General features: G+C 34.6%; 2 protein-coding genes across 19 annotated transcripts in view; both read right to left on the bottom strand.

The window, feature by feature from the left end:
• The window catches only part of CATSPERB (catsper channel auxiliary subunit beta), a 187,038-nt gene extending 181,652 nt beyond the window's left edge, over nucleotides 1–5,386 (bottom strand). For 8 of the 10 annotated variants that reach the window (XR_015149462.1, XR_015149466.1, XR_015149465.1 and 5 more), the window contains exon 1: nucleotides 3,692–5,346. Coding sequence is in view for 5 of the 10 variants with exons in the window: in XM_086363202.1 (XP_086219328.1) it covers nucleotides 3,692–3,769 (78 nt within the window). In the remaining 5 variants the exon portion in view is untranslated. Of the gene's footprint in view, nucleotides 1–3,691 lie in introns of all 10 variants that reach the window. The other 2 variants (XR_015149463.1, XR_015149464.1) reach the window with 2 other exon arrangements.
• Nucleotides 4,005–19,876, bottom strand: part of TC2N (tandem C2 domains, nuclear) — a 42,846-nt gene continuing 26,974 nt past the window's right edge. For all 9 annotated transcript variants that reach the window (XM_086363214.1, XM_086363219.1, XM_086363222.1 and 6 more), the window contains 4 exons: nucleotides 16,497–16,688; nucleotides 11,286–11,400; nucleotides 8,849–9,048; nucleotides 4,005–6,638 (listed from right to left, as the gene is read on the bottom strand). In XM_086363214.1, the coding sequence (XP_086219340.1) occupies nucleotides 6,528–6,638; nucleotides 8,849–9,048; nucleotides 11,286–11,400; nucleotides 16,497–16,688 (618 nt within the window). In that variant the 3' untranslated portion in view covers nucleotides 4,005–6,527. The remainder of the gene's footprint in view (nucleotides 6,639–8,848; nucleotides 9,049–11,285; nucleotides 11,401–16,496; nucleotides 16,689–19,876) is intronic.

Below are 19,876 nucleotides of genomic sequence, written 5' to 3'. Positions count from 1 at the left end.
CCGAGGAGCCTGGTAGGCTATAGTCCATGGGGTTGCAGAGAGTTGGACACGACTGAGCGACTTCACTTTTACTTTCTTTTACTGCTATTATCAGAGTCCTATGTTTTAATATAGTTATATAATTGAAGTTAGTTACCAGTTTTAATAAAATGTCATTATTTTAGATATCAGACTTTTATACATGAAAGTTAAGAAATCTGTAAATCCTAAATTAAAATTTTTTCCACTAGAAAATCACTGATAATGTAGGCAGCATTCATCTTCAGACAATCTATCACCCATAAAATATAATCTAATTTTATACAGGGCTTAGCAGCTAAAGCTGAAACTCCAGTACTTTGGCCACCTCACGCAGAGTTGACTCATTGGAAAAGACTCTGATGCTGGGAGGGATTGGGGGCAGGAGGAGAAGGGGACGACAGAGGATGAGATGGCTGGATGGCATCATTGACTTGATGGACGTGAGTCTGAGTGAACTCTGGGAGTTGGTGATGGACAGGGAGGCCTGGCATGCTGCGATTCATGGGGTTGCAAAGAGTCGGACACGACTGAGCAACTGATCTGATCTGATCTAGCAGCTAAACAATAACAAAATTTCACAGGGCTACATTTTGTGTGTGTGTATATGTGTGTGCTCAGTTGTGTCTGACTCTGTGATCCCCTGGACTGTAGCCTACCAGGCTGCTCTGTCCATGGGATTTCCCAGGCAAGAATACTGGAGTGGGTTGCTATTTCCTTCTTCAAGGGATCTTCCCAACTCAGGGATCAAACCCATGTCTTTTGCATGTATCTCCTGCATTGCCAGGCAGATTCTTTACCACTGCATCACCTGGAAAGCCCAAGGCTATGTTCAGTTCAGTTCAGTTGCCCAGTTGTGTCTGACTCTGCAACCCCATAAATGTAGCATGCCAGGCCTCCCTGTCTATCACCAACTCCTGGAGTTTACTCAAACTCATGTCCATCGAGTCAGTGATGCCATCGAGCCATCTCATCCTCTGACGTCCCCTTCTCCTCCTGCCCCCAATCCCTCCCAGCATCAGGGTCTTTCCCAATGAGTCAACTCTTTGCATGAGGTGGCCAAAGTATTGGATTAACTACTACAGGCTATATTAACTCTTGTAAATAAACAAACAGAAACCTCAGTAAGATTGAATTGGGAGACCAGAAGGGGGAGCTCCCATGCCCTGCAATGTGACCAAAGCCCAACAGTAAGCAGAGACTCCTCTTCTTTCCTGGCAAGAACTCAACCAATGAAAAGCCATGGACTCTGTTTACAGCAGCCCTCTCAACTTCCTTTTCCTCTCTATAACATAAAATGTTTTCCTTCACTGGCAGGTGGGACTTAGACTTGAGTTTCCATGGTAGCTGGCCACAAATTGCAATCTTCTGCTGTTCCCAAATAAATTCATCTTTTCTAGAGAAATATCTGACAGTTTTGAATAAAAAATGCTTCCTGTCATATGGGTAAACAAAGGATGTTGCCATCAAGCTGCTCCTGACAGTGAACCCTGAGGAAACTCAGGATGGAGACAAATGGGGCTGCCCCTGCTGGCAAGCCCTCAGTGGCTGCAACCACCCACAACGGTGCACCCTGAGGGAACTCAGGATGGGAAACCAAGGACACTGGCTCTTGATAGCTAAGGTGCACATCAAAGAAATGATTTTCAATGAGCCCTGGTTCTTGCATCTTCCCATATATAGAAAAGTGCTAAATTCCTTAAGATATCCAGTTTTCTTTAATTCATCTTTTGATGTTCCCACTACCTTTGTTGTAAGAACCCCTATATATCCTGGCTCCTCCCTTACATTTTCAGGGCAGAGTGATCTGAGAGGCTATCTTCTAGGCTTGAAGTCCTTGGAAAACAGCTGAATAAAACAGAATTCTCAACTTTCAGGCTGTGTGGGTTTTTTTGTTTGTTTGTTTTCTTTTCAGTCAGCACAGTGTATTTATTTCAGGTCAACACTCTTAACACCTTTTTAAATCTTAAATCTGTATTTCAAAATGGACAGGTACTTCATATATATCCTTTTCATAATTATTTTCTTGATATTTCAGACAAAATGTCAAGCATTTGATATTTATTTTTGAACAAGAATTACAACTAATGCACTAAAAGAACACTAGTAGGTACCTGCCATAGTTAATTTTATGTGTCAGCTTGACTGGCCAGGGTGCCCAGATTAAATATCATTTCTGGGTGTGTCTGTGAGGGTATTTCTGGATGAGATTAGTACTTGTATCAGTGTGGGTGGGCATCTTTTAATCTGTTGAGCGCAGGAAAAGAACAAAAGGCAGAGGAAAGATGAATTTGCCTTTTTTTTTTTTTCCGCCTCACTGAGCTGTTCTTATCTCATCTTCTCTTGACTTTAGACTGGGATTTATACTATTGGTGCCTCTGGTTCTCAAGCTTTTGGACTCAGACTGAATTAGACCATTGGTTTTCCTGGGTCTCCAGCTTGGGGCAGACTGTGGGATTTCTCAGTTTCCATAAACATATGTGAATTCCTCATAATTAAAAGAAAATTTGTATCTCCCTCCTTTCTTATCTATCTCCTACTGATTCCATTTCTCTGGAACCCTAATACAGCTGACTCTTGAACAACACAGGTTTGAACTGTACAAGTCCACTTATATGCAGATTTTTTTCAGTAAGTACATGAGGCAGACAAGCTCTGCCCCAGGCTAGTGGATGGGCTCAGAGCTAACCAGGTCCACTGAGGCTGGGCTTGAGTAATCCGAGCATGGACCTTGCTGAGATGCACAACCTCTCATCAGAGTATTTTGTACCTTTCCTAGACACAGTGCCAAGGCAGGCAGAGATGTGGCCAGGTTCTAAATGAAGACAGCCTCTCTTAACTCCCTGTATCCACTGTCCATATCCAAAATGATACTCCACCAAATTTTTAAAAAGATAAACATTGTTCAGTTTATTTAGACTAAATCTGAAATGAAGAATTCTCTCCCCCTGGACTTGACACTGCTGGGGTTTTCCTGAACCTAAGTCCCAGTTTTGATATTTACTAACCAGATAACTGGGCTTCCCAGGTGGTGCTAGTGGTAAAGATCTACCTGCTAATGCAGGAGATAAAAGAGACCAGGTTCGATCCCTGGGTCAGGAAGATCCCCTGGAGGAGGGCATGGCAACCCACTTCAGTATTCTTGCCTGGAGAATCCCAAGGACACAGAAGTCTGGCAGACTACAGTCCTTAGGGTCACAAAGAGTCGGACACAACTGAAACGACTCGACACACATGCACAGTATAACATAATGCAAGGTTAGTTGAACCTATGAATTCAGAACCACAGAGGGACAAATGTAAAGTTATACTCAGATTTTCAACTGCATTGGGATACCCTTAATCCCTGTGTTGTTCAAGGGTCAACTGTAAACATTCTCACAACTAATGTAAATACAGACTTTTATCTGGAACTTCCCTCAATGTAACCTACCAAATACCAAAAGTAAATATATATTTTTGAAATATCCATTACTGCCATAATATAAAAAGTTGATATTTATTGTAAATTTCTGAAATCCTTCATAAACCAACCATTATTTGATTAAACAAACAGTGGAAATTTTTGTTGGGAAATATAGTTTTTGTACATTAGTATCAGAGAAATTCACATAACTGTATTCAAACAAAAGACCAGTTTAGGTTATTTTCAGACCATGACTACATAACTTACGTTTAAAATCCCACTGGTTCCCTCTGAACTGATATACTTCAGCGGTGAGTTCTCTAGTTCTGCTAAAAAAATAATCATAGAAAACCAAACAAAAGCCAAAAAATGAAGTTATATTTCAATATGGACTGCAGCTATTTAATTGTATTAACCTGAAAACTTATAAATAAATACACTGTTAGAGATTAGCACTGTGCAAGCTGTTAGCTATCAATGTGAACTCTCCCTGCTTTTCTCGGTTGCCCAGCATCATTTTAGTTCCCTCTCATTTATAAGTGGGTAAAGGTAAAAAATGCCAAGTAAGTACAAAGAGAAGTGATTTTTTGCATAGTATTTAAATTTTTATTACAAGTTTCTAATGTTTTTTCTCATGAGTAGCTATTAATACAACAGTGTATTTCTTTTTCTATTTCTAGGTAAAGCTTCAAGGAAACAGTAAGAACATCTCCTAGTCAGTACTACTTTATTTGAAAAAGGCTTAAGTAAACACTAATTAAAATATTTGGGATCTTAGTTGGGTCAAACACTTCTCTAACTGAAGTCCTTAAAATACAAAGATTTTCTTTTAATTTTTTTATTTACCTAGGATTCTAAGACACACAAGAAACCAAGACGTTGTATCTTTCCTTCAAATTATACACTACACACATATTTAAAATATTGATAATTAAAATAATTAGAAGTTTCATTAAATACACGACTACTTGTAATAAATTTAGGAATTGAAAGCATTACTAGTACACAAAAAAATTGCTAAAATAAAATTCTAGATTTTTTAAAAACAATACAGTCTGTTACTTATCTAAAAGACAATGATACATTTACTTCTTTCTTAACTATTCAAATGGTTGTATTTGCAGAGAATTTTTAGGGCAGTGACACTACTCTGCGTGAAATTAGAGTGGTGGATACATGTCATTTGTGTATTTGTATAGAATGTACAACATCTATACATTTGTATAGAATGTACAACATAAAGAGTGAACCCTAATATAAACCATGGACTTTGGGTGATGATATGTCAATGAAGGTTCAGTGATTTTAAGAAATATACCACTATAGTGCAAGGTGTTGATAGCAAGGAAAGCTGTGTAAATGTGGGGGTAGAGGGTATATGAGAACTCTCTGTACCTTCCTCTCAATTTTGCTGTGAATCTAAAACTGCTCTAAAAAAATAAAGTCTATTTTTTTAAATTGTTTTAAATGACTGCCATGTGTCTTAAAGACTCAAAACACCTCCTCTCAAGGTGATTTCTCTTGAAAGTCCATGAGTACTCACCAATATGCCATTTTTCACAAATCTAAAAAAAAATTATTTCAAAAAGCAGAGTGTCAGAGAGTACCTGTCAACACCTCCAGTATACCATAACTCTAGAAGCAGAAGCAAAGGGCATGTCAACTATGCATGTTTTGTAGCTTGAGGAGGTGGTACTCAGGAAAAGGGGAATTAGTGTTTATTTGGGAAATCTTAACTGATGCTGGGAAAGATTGAAGGTGGAAGGAGAAGGGGACGACAGAGGATGAGATGGTTGGATGGCATCACCTACTCAATGGACATGAGTTTGGGAGTTGGTGATGGACAGGGAGGCCTGGCGTGCTGCAGTCCAGGGGGTTGCAAAGAGTCGAACACAACTGAGCGACTGAACTGAACTGAACTGAATGAGATATACAGAACAAGAATTAGAAAAAAAAAAAAAAGGGGGGCATGCATAAATTACAGCAAAGTATACTTCTGACCTAAAATATCACTATTTATCTGTTGGCATGTGTGGGACAAGGTAAGAGAGAAAAAAATAGAAGATGAATCACTTAGACTACCCATTAGCAAAAATAAAGTCATATTTTCCAAGATCAGGAATGGTGTCACTGATTTCTCCAAATGTGTTTTTTTGATCACAGCTTGTCTGACCAACTAAATTGAAATTATCCCTACATATTGAGTTGTAGTGAGTACCGGAGAAAAACTGTAACAGAAAATATGTATTTGCTACATAATGTTATCATGTATGGTCAGTTTTAAAACATAGGAAAATATTCTAATGTTGTGGATTATAGAACAAGTAATTTATATTTAAAAAACTAAAAACAAATAAGTGATTATCATAAAATATTGAATTTGTTATTTAAGTTCAATTAATTCTGCTAATTAGGATGGGCTATATGGATGATAACCTTACAGAAAAATGTGTGTACACTGAATTTCCAATTAAACTTCAACCTTATGGTGTTTTCATTTATTCTATTCTTGCCAAAATGTAGTTTTCTATGTCTGAGATTTCTTAGAGATAAACAGCTTATAAAGCGGCAATGTGACAACTTATGGGTAAATAATGATAAACATAGGCCACAAAGTTTCCCCAAATAAGAAGAGTTGAAGTGGTTCAATTTATTTTTGCTTTCTGAGGGAAAATATGTAGCAAGGAGTTAAAACAGTAGAGTTAAGCTATAATCAATAATGACTAGCACTGAAACAGTGGCAGTCTTCTATATGTCCACTTGTACTAACAGAGACTTGATATATTGGATTTTTAATATCTATGTAAAGCTTTAAAATACTCATAACCATTATACAGCAGTAACTATCTATGACTGATATTCCTACTGACTTTATAATTTATTTAGTTGCCCTACTGTCTAAAACATTTCCTTTACTTTGGGTATCTGATATAATTCATCCCATTTTTTACCAAGTTTAATTTTCTATTAGATCCATTATATTACTGTAATATGGCCTCCATAAATAAATGTACTGATTTGTTTCTTTAAATTGGTAGCAAATTAAAATCATAAGTCCTCGAAAAGAATGCCAAGTTCATCACCAAATTAATGTGCGGCGTCTTCAAGATGGATTTAATTTGTGCCACTTAACAACAACCTTTTCTGGATGTGTGACTGTCTCTTTCCACTGGCTCACTGCTTCAGTGTTATTACTGTCTTCACTTATCCAAATCTGTAAAGGAATAGTACAGTCATTTAACTTAACACAATAATGGTAACTGAGTTCATACAACTGATTACTCTCACTAACGAAAGACAATTGGAAGTTTGGGTTACCTATTTTCAACTAAACATATTTCCATTTTTCCAAAAGTTTGTCTCTTTGAAACTTAAATTTTAAAACACTTAATCTAGTCACTGAAGACTATTTTATATCACTCAATTCAATTTAAAAATTCAATGTGAGATATTACAGAATCATTTCCTCCAAAACAGTTTTTAGTATCCTTTCTTAGGCAATTAACCTAGAAGCTCAACTTAAGACTGATTCCAACCACTTAAAAACATTTTTGTAAATACTAATTGAGACTAATTATAATTTAAATTGATTGGTGTGTGCTAAGTCGCTTCAGTCGTATCCAACTCTTTGCGACCCTATGGACTGTAGCCCACCAGGCTCTTCTGTCCATGGGATTCTCCAGGCAAGAACGCTGGAGTGGGTTGCCAGGCCCTTCTCCAGGGGATCTTCCTGACCCAGAGACTGAACCTGCATCTCTGACATCTCCTGCACTGGCAGGCAGTTTCTTCACCACTAGCGCCACCTGGGAAGCTGCAAATTGATTGGTAAGGAATGTGTATTTTAAGTACCTTTATATTAAATACAACTGTAATTTTAATTGAAATCTAATAAATCTAATCTAAATGAAATCATTCTTGATCCATAACTTTCAATAAACCTATCACTTATGTAACTTTAGATAGCATATGTGAGTGAACTTGGAAAAACTGTAAAGCATTATGCAAATATAAGTTATCACATTATATGTTATGTATCATGGAGGCAAGGTGAACAAGGAAACAAACTTGAATTCTCAACTCAGCCATAGCACTAACAAATGATGTTACTTTGGAGTTAACTTCTTTGAAACTCGGTTTCTAATTCTTCTAAATAAATAAATTGGAGCAGGTCACTTCAAAAGGTTTGTTTTTCAAACTTTTCTCTTTTAATTTCTTGGTCTGAAGAACTTTCCTTCAAATAAAATCATATAAAGAATCCCAATATATAAAACATAACAGGAAAGTGCTTTGGCTAATAGACGAGTGGGAGATCTTGTTTCCACATGTGGCTACCTGACCAGGGTGGCTCCCTGAGGCTCCCAGAGGAGCCAGAGGCAACAGATAACCAACAGGAACCTTTCCAGAGTTATTCTTAACTACAATCTCAACTGAGAAAGCGGCATCACCAAAAAACATTATTCTGAAAATTATTTGTCAGGTAAATCTCCTATTCCTTTCATACATGGTAGTTGAGACTTAATGATACAGGAAAACTTTACAGGCCCCATGACTTTGAAAAGTATGCTAGTTATACTAATTCTTGAGTTCAAACTCTTTTCCAAATAAGAATAAATGGAGAACCACAAAAATGTAATATTTTTCACAAACATTTTAGGTAGAATATATGAAGTCAGTTAATATCAATCTTTGAAAATTCACATATAATTTGAAGATTCATGTAAAGCACTAATAACATCTTGCTGTCAAACAGAAGCTTTTAAAACTAATAATACAGATTTTGGAATTTAAATGTGAGTCAAACAACTGTAATTAGGATAAAAAATAATATACACCTAATACAATGTACCCAATAAGAGAAAAAAAGAACTACAAAAGGAAACAAGTTCCATAGGATTGGCAAGTAAGTAAGTGTTATGCAGTCTTATAAAAATTGCCAAGAATTTTAAAATAGGTTAATCCAGATAACAATATTGACTAAATAATATCACAACCACTGTTAAGATCAATGTTTTCTAGGAATTCAGCTTTACCACAATGGAGCTAATAGCATACAACCATTAAAATGAACATGACACAATAAAGCAAGCGTTAAGAAATCTGATTCAAATACTTAAGAGTTTCCTCTTTCACAAGGAGAGTATTGAAAAACTCAGGGAAAAAAACTCATTTTAAAAATCCTGGTTGCTCAGAAATTAAAACTATTTTTGTATTAAAGCCAAAAGTCTGACAATATTTGATTTTTGCGGTAAATATTTTTCCTGCAAACTTTTTTTATAGTAAATGTTTTTTTGAGTTTTGCATTGAATTTAACTTTTGATTTCACTCTATTCAGCCTCAGTTTTAACCTATTTTTTTGTTAACCAACTGTTTAAATGCTACTGTTTAAGTGCAAGGAAAGAATATGAGATAAAACTGCCTACTAACCTGTCCCACAAAGTGTCTTCTTCCTACAGAGCTTCGACTATAAAGCTTAATGAGAAAAATAATTTCTTTTTCACTCTGTATAAGTGGAAAAATCATAGTCTCTCCCCACTTTACTCTTCCATTGGAGGCCTTCAGTAAGCGTGTCTTCTTCTTATAAATCAACTCTCCTGAGCTAAACATTGCCACTTTCACAAAAAAACCTAAAGAATAAGAAATTTTGATAAATAAAATTTTAAATGTCATATAGAGATATAATCCATATATTTGTCATAAAATAACAAAATAAGTACTTTTAAAGATCTGATGAGTTACTACCATTAAGAGAAAACTTCTCTAGTAAACTTTACAATTACTATTGTAATTTACAAATAACTACTGTCACCTAAATGAATCTAATCTTCCTCTACTGCCATTAAAGACTGGAATTGTAGGCATAAATAACAATCAGCAGTAAAGGAGTACACACTGAAAAGGATTATACAAAAGAGAAGTGCCAACTCCTTGGAGAGCTAAAGGAATTATTTCACAATTTATATAAGTAAAATTATTTGCTGAGACTCCAGAAGTTAAACACCTGCCCACTAGAGAAAATCTATTCTTTAAGTAAATTTGAGATGTAGAGCTTCCAGTAATGGTAAAATAGCTTACACAAACCAACTTTTCATAGATTATGATTATAAACTGGGGAAAATATTAAAAACAATTGTTCAAGACACTAAACACAGACCAGAAACAGAAAGAAACTATACGGGTGTCACCTCTTAAAAGATGGGAAGCACACTAAGTAAAATTCGGGTTTATACAGCATTCACCTAAGGCTGCCCCCCAATCTGACATACAGTGCTTACAGCTCAAGCAGAAAGTGCAGTCTGACTAATTCGAGAAGTGATGGTATAGAGATGGGGCTGCCAGACAACAAGAAAGTGAAGAGTTTAGGAGGCAGCCACAAAGTGAGAATTGAGGCTGACCAATATTTATAAAATGGAGATCACTGATAATCCTGATTACCATTAGCCGTTTTGATTAAAGGAAGACACATGTTAATGTATTAAACTGCACTGTTTTTTCCTTGTTTCCTAGACTTAACCTTTTACGGTCCTGGTAATTTAACTTACTCTTTTAATGCCAAGTTGGACTTTACTTATTTTTTATTTTATGATTTTTCCATTTACCTACATAAATAATGGTAGTCTATAGCTATTTTTTGTGTATGCTATCCTTTCCGTTTTGATGTCAAGAATATGCTAACCTCATAAACCATCTTTTTCCATCTTTTTTTCGTTCTGTGGAACAGCTCATATAGAAAAGGAATTACACGTTCCTTGAAAGTTTAGTAGAATCTGCCAGTAAAATCATCTTGGCCCCTGTTTCTGTTAGAGGCAGTTCTTAAAGTGCTTTTACATAGTTACAGTATTGTTCTATTCAGACTCTTCCCTCTTCTGGAGTGAATTCCAACATTTTTTTTCTTAGAAAATCATTTATTTTATATAGCTATTCAAATGAACTGGTATCATTATAAATGGTGTTATCTTATTTTTGAATCTCTTACGAATTTAAAATTATATCCTCTTCCTTGTTCATGTTTTCTTTTATTTTTTGCTTGATCCAACCTTCTATAGGTTTATCTATTTTAATATTCTTTCCAAAGGAACAATCTTTTGGTTTTATTAATTTTGTGAGGTTTTTGTTTTCTCCATATTTATCAACTCCAACTTTAGCTTTAATTTCTATTTCTAACTTCCTTTGTGTTTGCTGTTGTTTTCCTAGTTTCTTGAATTGTGCTCAACTATATTAATTTTCAATCTTTGTAGTTACAGTAGACATCATTGCTTCTGCCTACCTCCAGATATTTTCTTTTCTTCTAGTAGGAATAAGGAACACTTTTACCCCCACTCTTAGCCCTTTAGGTAGGACTGACCTCAAACCTCCCACTCTAGGAGTAGCCATGTGAACCAGGGCTAGACAACCAAAATGTCAGAAACTCTGAATATACTCAAAGGCACAAGGTGAGAAAGTGTTTTAAGGTTTGTGTTTTTTCAAGATTTTCAAGGTGTGAGTTAGTTTTTTAAAATTAAGTTTCGAGTTAGCAGAGTATCCAAAAAAGGGCATAGACCTAGAGAGAGGATACACCATCTAGGCTGGTGAAACATACCTGACAGTCCTCTGGACACTCAACCTATATTAACTAATGAGATAAATAAAGAATAGCATCAAATGCAAGAAGGTCACAATTGGATAAGAATCAAGAGAGGAGTGGGTTAACACAATGGCTAAAATTTGAAATCCAATAAAGTAATTTTAAGTTGAAAGGTAAGTATATAAGTTAAATAATAAAAATAACTAAGATTATAATCTTCACTGTAAGAAATGTAGGAAAAATCTATCTGTTATAAATATTTTCTGAAGATTTCACTTTAAACCACTTTGACATACTTACTCAAAGTTAGGGGTGTTGATGAACTTGGAAGGTACTGTGCCTCAAGAATTTGTAACTGAATTCTGCTATTCACTGCTTGAAAACAAGTCCCTAGTTCAAGTTCTGCGTGGCAAACCTGCATATTAAAAAAGTGTTATTTGGTAATTAAGAATAAAGTTTGGGGATATTTCAAAATTCAAAAACAAAGAGCTAAGGCTAGACATTCCCAGGTGGCGCTAGTGGTAAAGAACCTGCCTGCCAACCTAGAGACACAAGTTCAATCCCTGGGTTGGAAGATCCCCTGGAGGAAGGGATGGCAACCCACTCCAGTATTCTTGCCTGGAGAATCCCTTGGATAGAGGAGCCTGGCAGGCTATAGTCCATAAGGTCACAAAAAGTTGGATACGACTGAAATGACTCAGCATGAACACATGCTCTTTACTGTCATACAAAGCTAAGTATTAAAAGAGAATGCTAAATGTCATGAAGTCTGTCAGTATAAAGTACTTACTGACTTTCATAAATTCTGATAATGTAAATTTCACATATATACTGAACCTTCAAAATCAGGGAGACCAAAGACATGCAAATTAAAAAAAAAATTAAATTCCTAAGCAGTTTAAGTAGAGAAAATGTCAGAGAAATAAACACCACAAGAGCACATTTTCAAAAGACTTAAACGTAGTCATGGGAATAATCTTTTCAAGTGACTGAAATATGATAATATGATATATGAATATATGAAATATGATAAAAATGTTATATATGAAACACATCATTAGTTTTTCCAGTTGTAGAAATCAGAGGTAGTGCTACCAAAATCAGAAGACAAAGGATTATTACAATGAACAGATTTGTTGATTAAAAGTTGAATTACTATGCTAAATGGAAGTAAGCTGATGACGAAAATTGGCAAGAAGGAAGCTAGTGAAAGTGATGAGCCAGTAAATAACAAGGAAAAGGTCAAATAAAGTCTGAGACAAACAATAAAATGAAGGAAATTTAGAAAGGGGGAGAAGCTAAAATGTGCTCTTCAGTATTGCTGAATACTAAGAGCAGAAGAAAGTGAGTAATCTGCCTTACACAAGCGAACTTACTTACATGGATTCCAGGGTTCTTGGAGTAAAAAATAGAAGAAACATGAAGTCAGCCAACACAAAAACATTACTGTTCACATGTTGAAAAGAGTAAATATAAGATTAAAAAAAGAACATAATGTTAACAGATGTCACTAGGGTCAGCATAGATAAACACAAAAGTCTTGGCTAGTGTTGATTCCAACAAAGTTACAGAACAGCTGACCGATACTTCATCAAGTGATTTATATTTGATAATTACCCCAGTAACTGACATATGGATCAGAAAGAAAAGAACCTTTTTATGTACATGCTATTGACTGAATCTTGGATAGTTTCTAAACATGATATTCTGTAATGGTCAAAATGGCCAAAATTGCTCATGCCTTAAGAAATCAAAAGATACAAAGTGAATCACTTAAAAGTTTAAAGTCAACTGTTGAGGTCACTCCTTCTTGAAAAATCTAAAATGATGATAAAAGTTGTCTATTTGGCAATAATTGCTGAATTCTAATAAATAAAAGCAAATTGCTTTTGCTTTTAATAAGAATGGATTAATCTTTTTAGGTGGACTAATTCAATAGCCATAAATAAAATACCTTTGCTGATTAAAAGAACAAATGCTGCCATCCATTTAAAAGTTATTTATTGTTTACAAAACACAAAGGAAACCAGGATAACATTTTTTCATTCATTTTTTCATTATGGTTTTCTACCCTTAATATAACAGATGAAAATACTGAAAGATGGCAAAACTTCTCTTAGAGTTACACACTGGTAGAGTTCTCACAAAACAGAGCAGCATTCAGCAGTGGGTTTACCATTTCTTACCAAGGTTATTTCACAAATTCAATTTATACTCCAATATATTAATTCAGATCATGAAAAACTATTCAAAGTGGTTTTCAACATCACAATAACCAATAACTTAAAATTCTAATCAATTAGTAACTATATATTAAAAGCATTTTTAATGATCTCCATTCCTGAATAATGTATCATTTTTTTAAAGAAAAGAAAATCTTTTTTGTCCTTCCTGGAATGACTGTTGAAAGTGAAAAGTTCAGCATAATTAGAGAAATCCCTTATCTGGTGATTTTTGAGAATATCTTCTTAGGGGACAATACAGTGTTGATGAAAGATATTTTCACATATTGAGGTATATAGAATGATTAGAAGTCATTCTAGTTTATATATGAATTAACTTGACTTTTATACTGATTAAAATAGCCCATTTTGGCCTATCAAGTATACATTGTATATCTGCTTTAATTATTAAAGCCAAGTGTGCACTGATCACAAGTAAAGAATAGCCATGTTAAAAATAAAGATTAAATGCCTCCTTTCCTGGGAAGCCATTGCTGGTCCTCCTTCAATGATAAGACTCCCCTCCCAGGAGCCAAGGCCATACTGACTTACTGTGCACATGCTCTTTTTTTTTTTTTCCTAAACCCTGAAGGAATGTATCCCTGACTTGTTTGACGTTCTATATTCTGATAAGATATTAAAACAGTGCTGAAAACCATGCTTCTCCTGAGCAATTCCTCAGTTATCTGAGAGGCTGTCTTCCAGGCTATAGCCCTCAGTTTGGCTCAAACAACACTCGTTTCTACCACAGACTGTTTATTGATTTTTTCTCATCAATGTGGTAAAATTAAGACAGGTGGCTCTGGAATCAGAATGCCTCCATTCAAATCCTTCTTCCCCAACAAAAGGCTATATAAACTCAGGCAAATGCTTCAGGGTTTTGGTCTCCACAATAGGGGTAACAAGAGCAGCAAGCTCATTAAGTTCGTTGTGAGCATTAAATCACTTAGGACCAAGTTAGTCGTATGTGAAGTTTCTTCAAACATCAGATATTAAATAAGTCTTCAGGGATACCTTGTCTCTTGCACACTATTCAACACAGAAATTTGAGTTGTCAACTATTTGTTAAGGTCAAAAGCTTGGTGGTGAAGAAATTAATAGCCCTACATGGAAGTTCTGCTGTTCATGATGTCCCTGTGAAGGATGGATATGTAAGTGTGTCTCTTTCAATGTCACAATTAGAATATCAATTTTCCTCTTCAACACAAGAAACAAAGCATATTATTCTTGCTTTTAGTCAATAATATGAACAGTAATATAAATACACTGATCAAAGATAGCCCAAAAGCCCTTCCTTCAAGCCATCTATCTTTGCATCCCTAGCACATGGCATACAAAATGTTTATAAAAGATCTCTGATATGCAAAATGTAATTGTAGAAACTGTGCTATAATCATTCATCCTGATTCTCCAAGGCAGATTCAGATTATAATGTCTCAATTCCCCAGAAAATACATTTGCTGAGTTATCTTCTGATATACTCTACCAGCCTTTAAAGGTTTAATCTATTGATTATCCATTTAAATAGTAATATGTGTCTTCTGTAAAATATGGTTGCAAATTATTGTCTACTAATCCAGTTAAGTGATAAACTCCTGTCACAGTTTCAAAACAAATTTGCTATTTAACAGAAAATAGTAATCTAATTTAGCATGCTTTCATTCATCATTTATTCTTTCCTATCAACCTACATACAAATGTTCAATGCCAAGAATATGACAGGCCCTTACTAAGGGTATAGTAAAATATGAAGAAAAAAGATGGAAGCTCAGGTCTTATTTTCTTTTTAAAATAGTGACTTAAATAATTCTGAAAGTGAAGTGACAGTTGCTCAGTCGTGTCCGACTCTTTGCAACCCCATGGACTATACAGTCCACAGAATTCTCCAGGCCAGAGTACTGGAGTGGGTAGCCTATCCCTTCTCCAGAGGAACTTCCCAACCCAGGAATCAAACCAGGGTGTCCTGCATTGCAGGTGGATTCTTTACTGAGCTATCAGGGAAGCCTAAGTTATAGTAAATGCTGTAAAGAAAACAGATTTGGTATGAAAACAGAAAATAAAAGATCAGAAATAACAAGATTTTTCAACTCTTCTTGATTATAGTAAATGTTCGTTCTTTACTTTTAATCCCTAATTTCACTTCAATTCAGTGGTTCTTAAGCAAAGCTACACATGAAAATCACCTGAGTAACGTGAAAATTACAAATGCCTCTGGCTCACTCCTCCCCAAATTCTGATTTAATGGTTTAAGTGTAGACATGTTTAACAGCTTCGCATGTGATTCTAACGTGTAACCAGCTTAAGAACCACTTCAAGTCACCTTAAATATTTTTGAAAACAGGTAAAATATGACTCCTAAGTAAACTTAAAATCACATGAAAGTTTGACCTTAAAAAGGGTTATGACTGATTTATATATATGTTATCCTAACACAGAAACTACATAATTAAATCATTAGGAATTCCTAGACAACTTAAAGAGTGTTCAGCTGGTTAACTGAAAGAAGCAACTATTGGGCCTCAAAAATCAATCAACACTATAGACAATCATGTCCTTCACAAAAAATATACAGCTGGAAGATCCTCCATTCTACTCAATTTATGGATAGATACAGTAACTACTCATGACTAAAACTTTCCTAACTTATTTCAAGGCAATCTCCCATTGAGTTTGGAGTTTATAATTCTTTCTTGCTTTCCCTATGTTATCAGCTACCTAAAAAAAAAACAAAAAAATAAATAATTTTTAAAAAGTATTCACTTTTAGGGTTATTATGTTGAAGTGCCCTGCTGTGCTTGGTCACTTCAGTCGTATCCAACTAAGCAACCCCATGGACCTCAGCCTGCCAGGCTCCTCTGTCCACAGGATTCTCCATACAAAAATACTGGTGGGTTGCCATGCCCTCCTCTAGTGGAGCTTCCTGACCCAGGGATCAAACAAACCTGTGTCTCCTGCATTGCACGTGGATTCTTTACCACTGAGCCACTGGGAAAGCCCATTATTTTTAAGTATGAAACATTAATAAAACAGGTATTAGGAGAAGGTAAGCCTATTGTGACTTTTCAATGGAGAAAGAAAAGCAGCTCTGTTAACGTTTTATCAATTTCAAAAAAGTTAAATAATGACATAATTATTACTTTTTTACATTACATTTATGTTGTTATTGCTTGAGAGCCTTCCTAATCCTCCAGTATATTCTCATGCTCAAATTATACTCCAAAAAAAAATTCATCCAGTAAATAATTCTAAAAACGTGAAATACTTTGACATTACATATTATATCACTTACAGAAATTTTTGAAGGTGGTGATATGTCCAGAGAGTAATCCATCTCCTGTGTGCTAAGAGTTCTGAGTGACAATGAGCATTCTCCAATGGTTTTCTTTCTGGGAGTTTGGGTTTGAATCTTAAATACAAGTCTCACAGTTTGTAGACTTTGGAGTTTAATAGAAAATACAAACGTTTCCATAAATTCAATATTCTAAAATAAAAATAAATAAAAATATAAAACATGTAAATAGCATATTTTAAAAAGGGTCATATGCCAACACAATATAAGTAAAAATAACATTTTATAATCTAGGAAAGGCAAATTTAATATTTTTATAATAACAAAAAAATATTTTAAAATGAAAATGAGAATGGCCATGACTTGTTTTTCCAAAATTTATTCTAGCTACTATTTGTCTTAGTTTCACAAATCCTTCTAATTACTTAGGAATTTCAGTATTAACACCAGAATATAGCTTTTTCCCTTTTCAGATATGAGGTTGTTCTCCATCTTTGGTTCTGGAGCATCATTCCTACTGTTCACCACAGTTCTTCAACAGTTAATGAGAGTACTTCAAGACTCTCATGCAAGCTCTCTCTGTATGCAAAATCTAACTTGTTCACATTTAGAGACTTGAATTACTTCCTTAAAGGACCTAGTCTGTCTAATGCTTTTCCCATCTAATGTGGGGGTTAATTTATCTTTACTCTTTCCAAAATGAAAATTGATCTCCTTGACAGAGAAGACAAAGCAAAATATGAGTTTCAAGTTCTACCTTCTCTGATAATCTTCCACTGCAGGCAGCAAGTGTTTTCCATGCGCAGACTATTTTCAGATGTTCTTTTTATTTTTTAAATCCTTGGCTTACTGTGAACTAACATCTTCTTGACATTAGACTGTTTTTTGATTGTAAATGTCCTTCTTTCCATCTTTAGTGCATCTTTTTGAAGGGGAATTTTTTTTGCCTTTAGATATCTGGGCAACTAACATCAATGTTTTAGATACTGTGCCCAAGTGTTCACTTTTATTACAATCACTTATATCTGTGTACAGAATTGTGTTTCTGAGAGTCTCCCAACCACCTGAGCTGTCTTTTTCTTTCTGTCTCAAACCATAGATCACATCAATAACACAGTATACATAAAATGTTTAATTTTTAAATTCATATGCAATGAGCTTATAAATGAAGTAAGTGAGCTGGTTTACACTGTCATAATAGAGGACTCCTAAACAACTTGATAAATAATAAATTTTAAAATATTCCACGCAAGTTTTAATATGAAAACATTTCCCCCTAACTTTTCCCAAGTTGGCTTAGTTTTATTTGAAAGTCAAAAAGTTTAATTTGGGAAATATTCATCTGTGAGTGTCAGGATTAAAATTAGAGTTAAGATTTATTTCCATCCAGACTTTCTACAATGCATATTTTCATAAAGTAAGATCCTAATATAACACATAAATTTTGGTTACTGCCTTTTCACTTATTAAGAACATTTTCCCATGTCCTTAAAAACTCTTCCTAAGCATTATTTTTTCATGGCTGCCTAATATTTTATCACATGGTGTTATGGTTCGAATTGTGTCCCCCTGCTAAAAGTTATGTTGAAGTCCTAACCTTCAGTAAGTCAGAATGTGGCCTTATTTGAAAATAGGGTCATTGAAAATGCAATTTGTTAAGTTAAGATAAGGTTACACTGGATAGGTGGACCTCTAATCCAATATAACAGGCATCCCTGTAAGAAGATAGCCATGTGACATATAGAGACACATGGAGATGAAAGTCACGTAGCTAGGTGAAAATGAAAGTCAATGATTAGAGTGAAGCCCAGGAATGACAGGGATTGCTGGTCATCACCACAAGCTAGGAGAGAGGCATGTTAGAGATGGATCAGATTCTCCTTCAGAGAAGCAACCAACATTGCTGGCACTTTGACTTCAGACTTTCTCCAAAACTGTGAGAGAGAAATATTTGTTCTAAGCTACCTAGTTTGTAATACACCAATTATAAGAAACTAATATACATGGTATACCATGAGTTTTCTCAATCATTCTCCTATGACAAACATTTAGATAGTTTCCAGCTTTCAGCCTATGAACAAAACCGCCAGAAATACTTTATACATATTTTGTTTGCATCTCTATTTCCATGAAGTGATCCAAGTAGAAACACTATGTTAAAACCTATAAATATTTGAAAGTTTTTTTCCGTTAAAAAAATTGTTTATTGAGATACAGTTGATTTACAATGTTGTGTTAGTTTCTGATGTACAGCAAAGTGATTCAGTTATATATATATATTCTTTTTCATATTCTTTTCCATTATGGTTTATTATAGGATATTGAATATAGTTCCCTATGCTATACAACAAGACCTTCTTGTTTATCTATTGCATATATAGTGTTTTATCTGTTGTTGTTGTTTAGTTGCTCAGTCGTGTCCAACTCTTTTGCAAACTCATGGACTGTAGCCTGCCAGACTCCTCTGTCCATGGAATTTTCCAGGCAGGAATACTGGAGTGGGTTGCCATTTCCTCCTCCTGGGCATCTTCCTGACCCAGGGATCAAACCTGCCTCTCTTGTGTCTCCTGCACTGGCAGGCAGATTCTTTACCACTGAGCCTGATAACCCCAAACTCCTAATTTATCCCTCCCCAACCCGCTTTGCCTTTGGTAATCATAAATTTGTTTTCTGTCTGTGAGTCTGTTTCTGCTTTGTAAGTAAGTACACTTGTAACATATTTTAGACTCCACATATGAGTGATATCATATGATATTTATCTCTCTGACTTATTTCACTGTATAATCTTATTTTAAAATTTTAATATATATTGTCAAAATAATTGCCAAAATAACTTTATAGGCTAGAGTGCTCATAAAACTTTCCTAATTTTAATAAGCAAAAAACGTAAAGACAGAGAAAGCAATATGTAATTTAAATTTGTATATCTATGAATACTAGTGAGTGTAAATTTCTTCATACTTATTAGTCATATGAATTACTTTACTGTTAAATGATACGTTCTTATAGAAGATAAGTTTCATTTGTATGGAAAAACAGTAACCTTTTAATCCATATCAGAAGACAGAAATACAGATATAATTAAATTGAAATCTAGAATCTATAAAACAAATTCAGGATTATAAGTCTTCCAGTTATGATCATGGAAAATATTTAAAAGAAATTAACTACAATCATGTAATTATTTATCAAAGTCAATTGGGATGGGGGAAAGAGGATGAAACTAAGACACTTACTTTCCTTACATACAAGAAAAGTAAATATTTCTCATCAGATATTATTCCTAAATATTTTAGTGATTAAGATTTTCTTTCTAAATGCATCTTATATTGGTCAATGAAATATCAAATATTTCTGAGGCTCAAAATTCTTTTAAAAAG

The sequence above is a fragment of the Bos grunniens genome, chromosome 21, assembly GCF_055505025.1.
Source record: "Bos grunniens cultivar Pamir isolate PY7600 chromosome 21, Bosgru_T2T1.0, whole genome shotgun sequence".
Taxonomy (NCBI): domain Eukaryota; kingdom Metazoa; phylum Chordata; class Mammalia; order Artiodactyla; family Bovidae; genus Bos; species Bos grunniens.
This window is presented reverse-complemented; position numbering and strand designations above follow the sequence as displayed.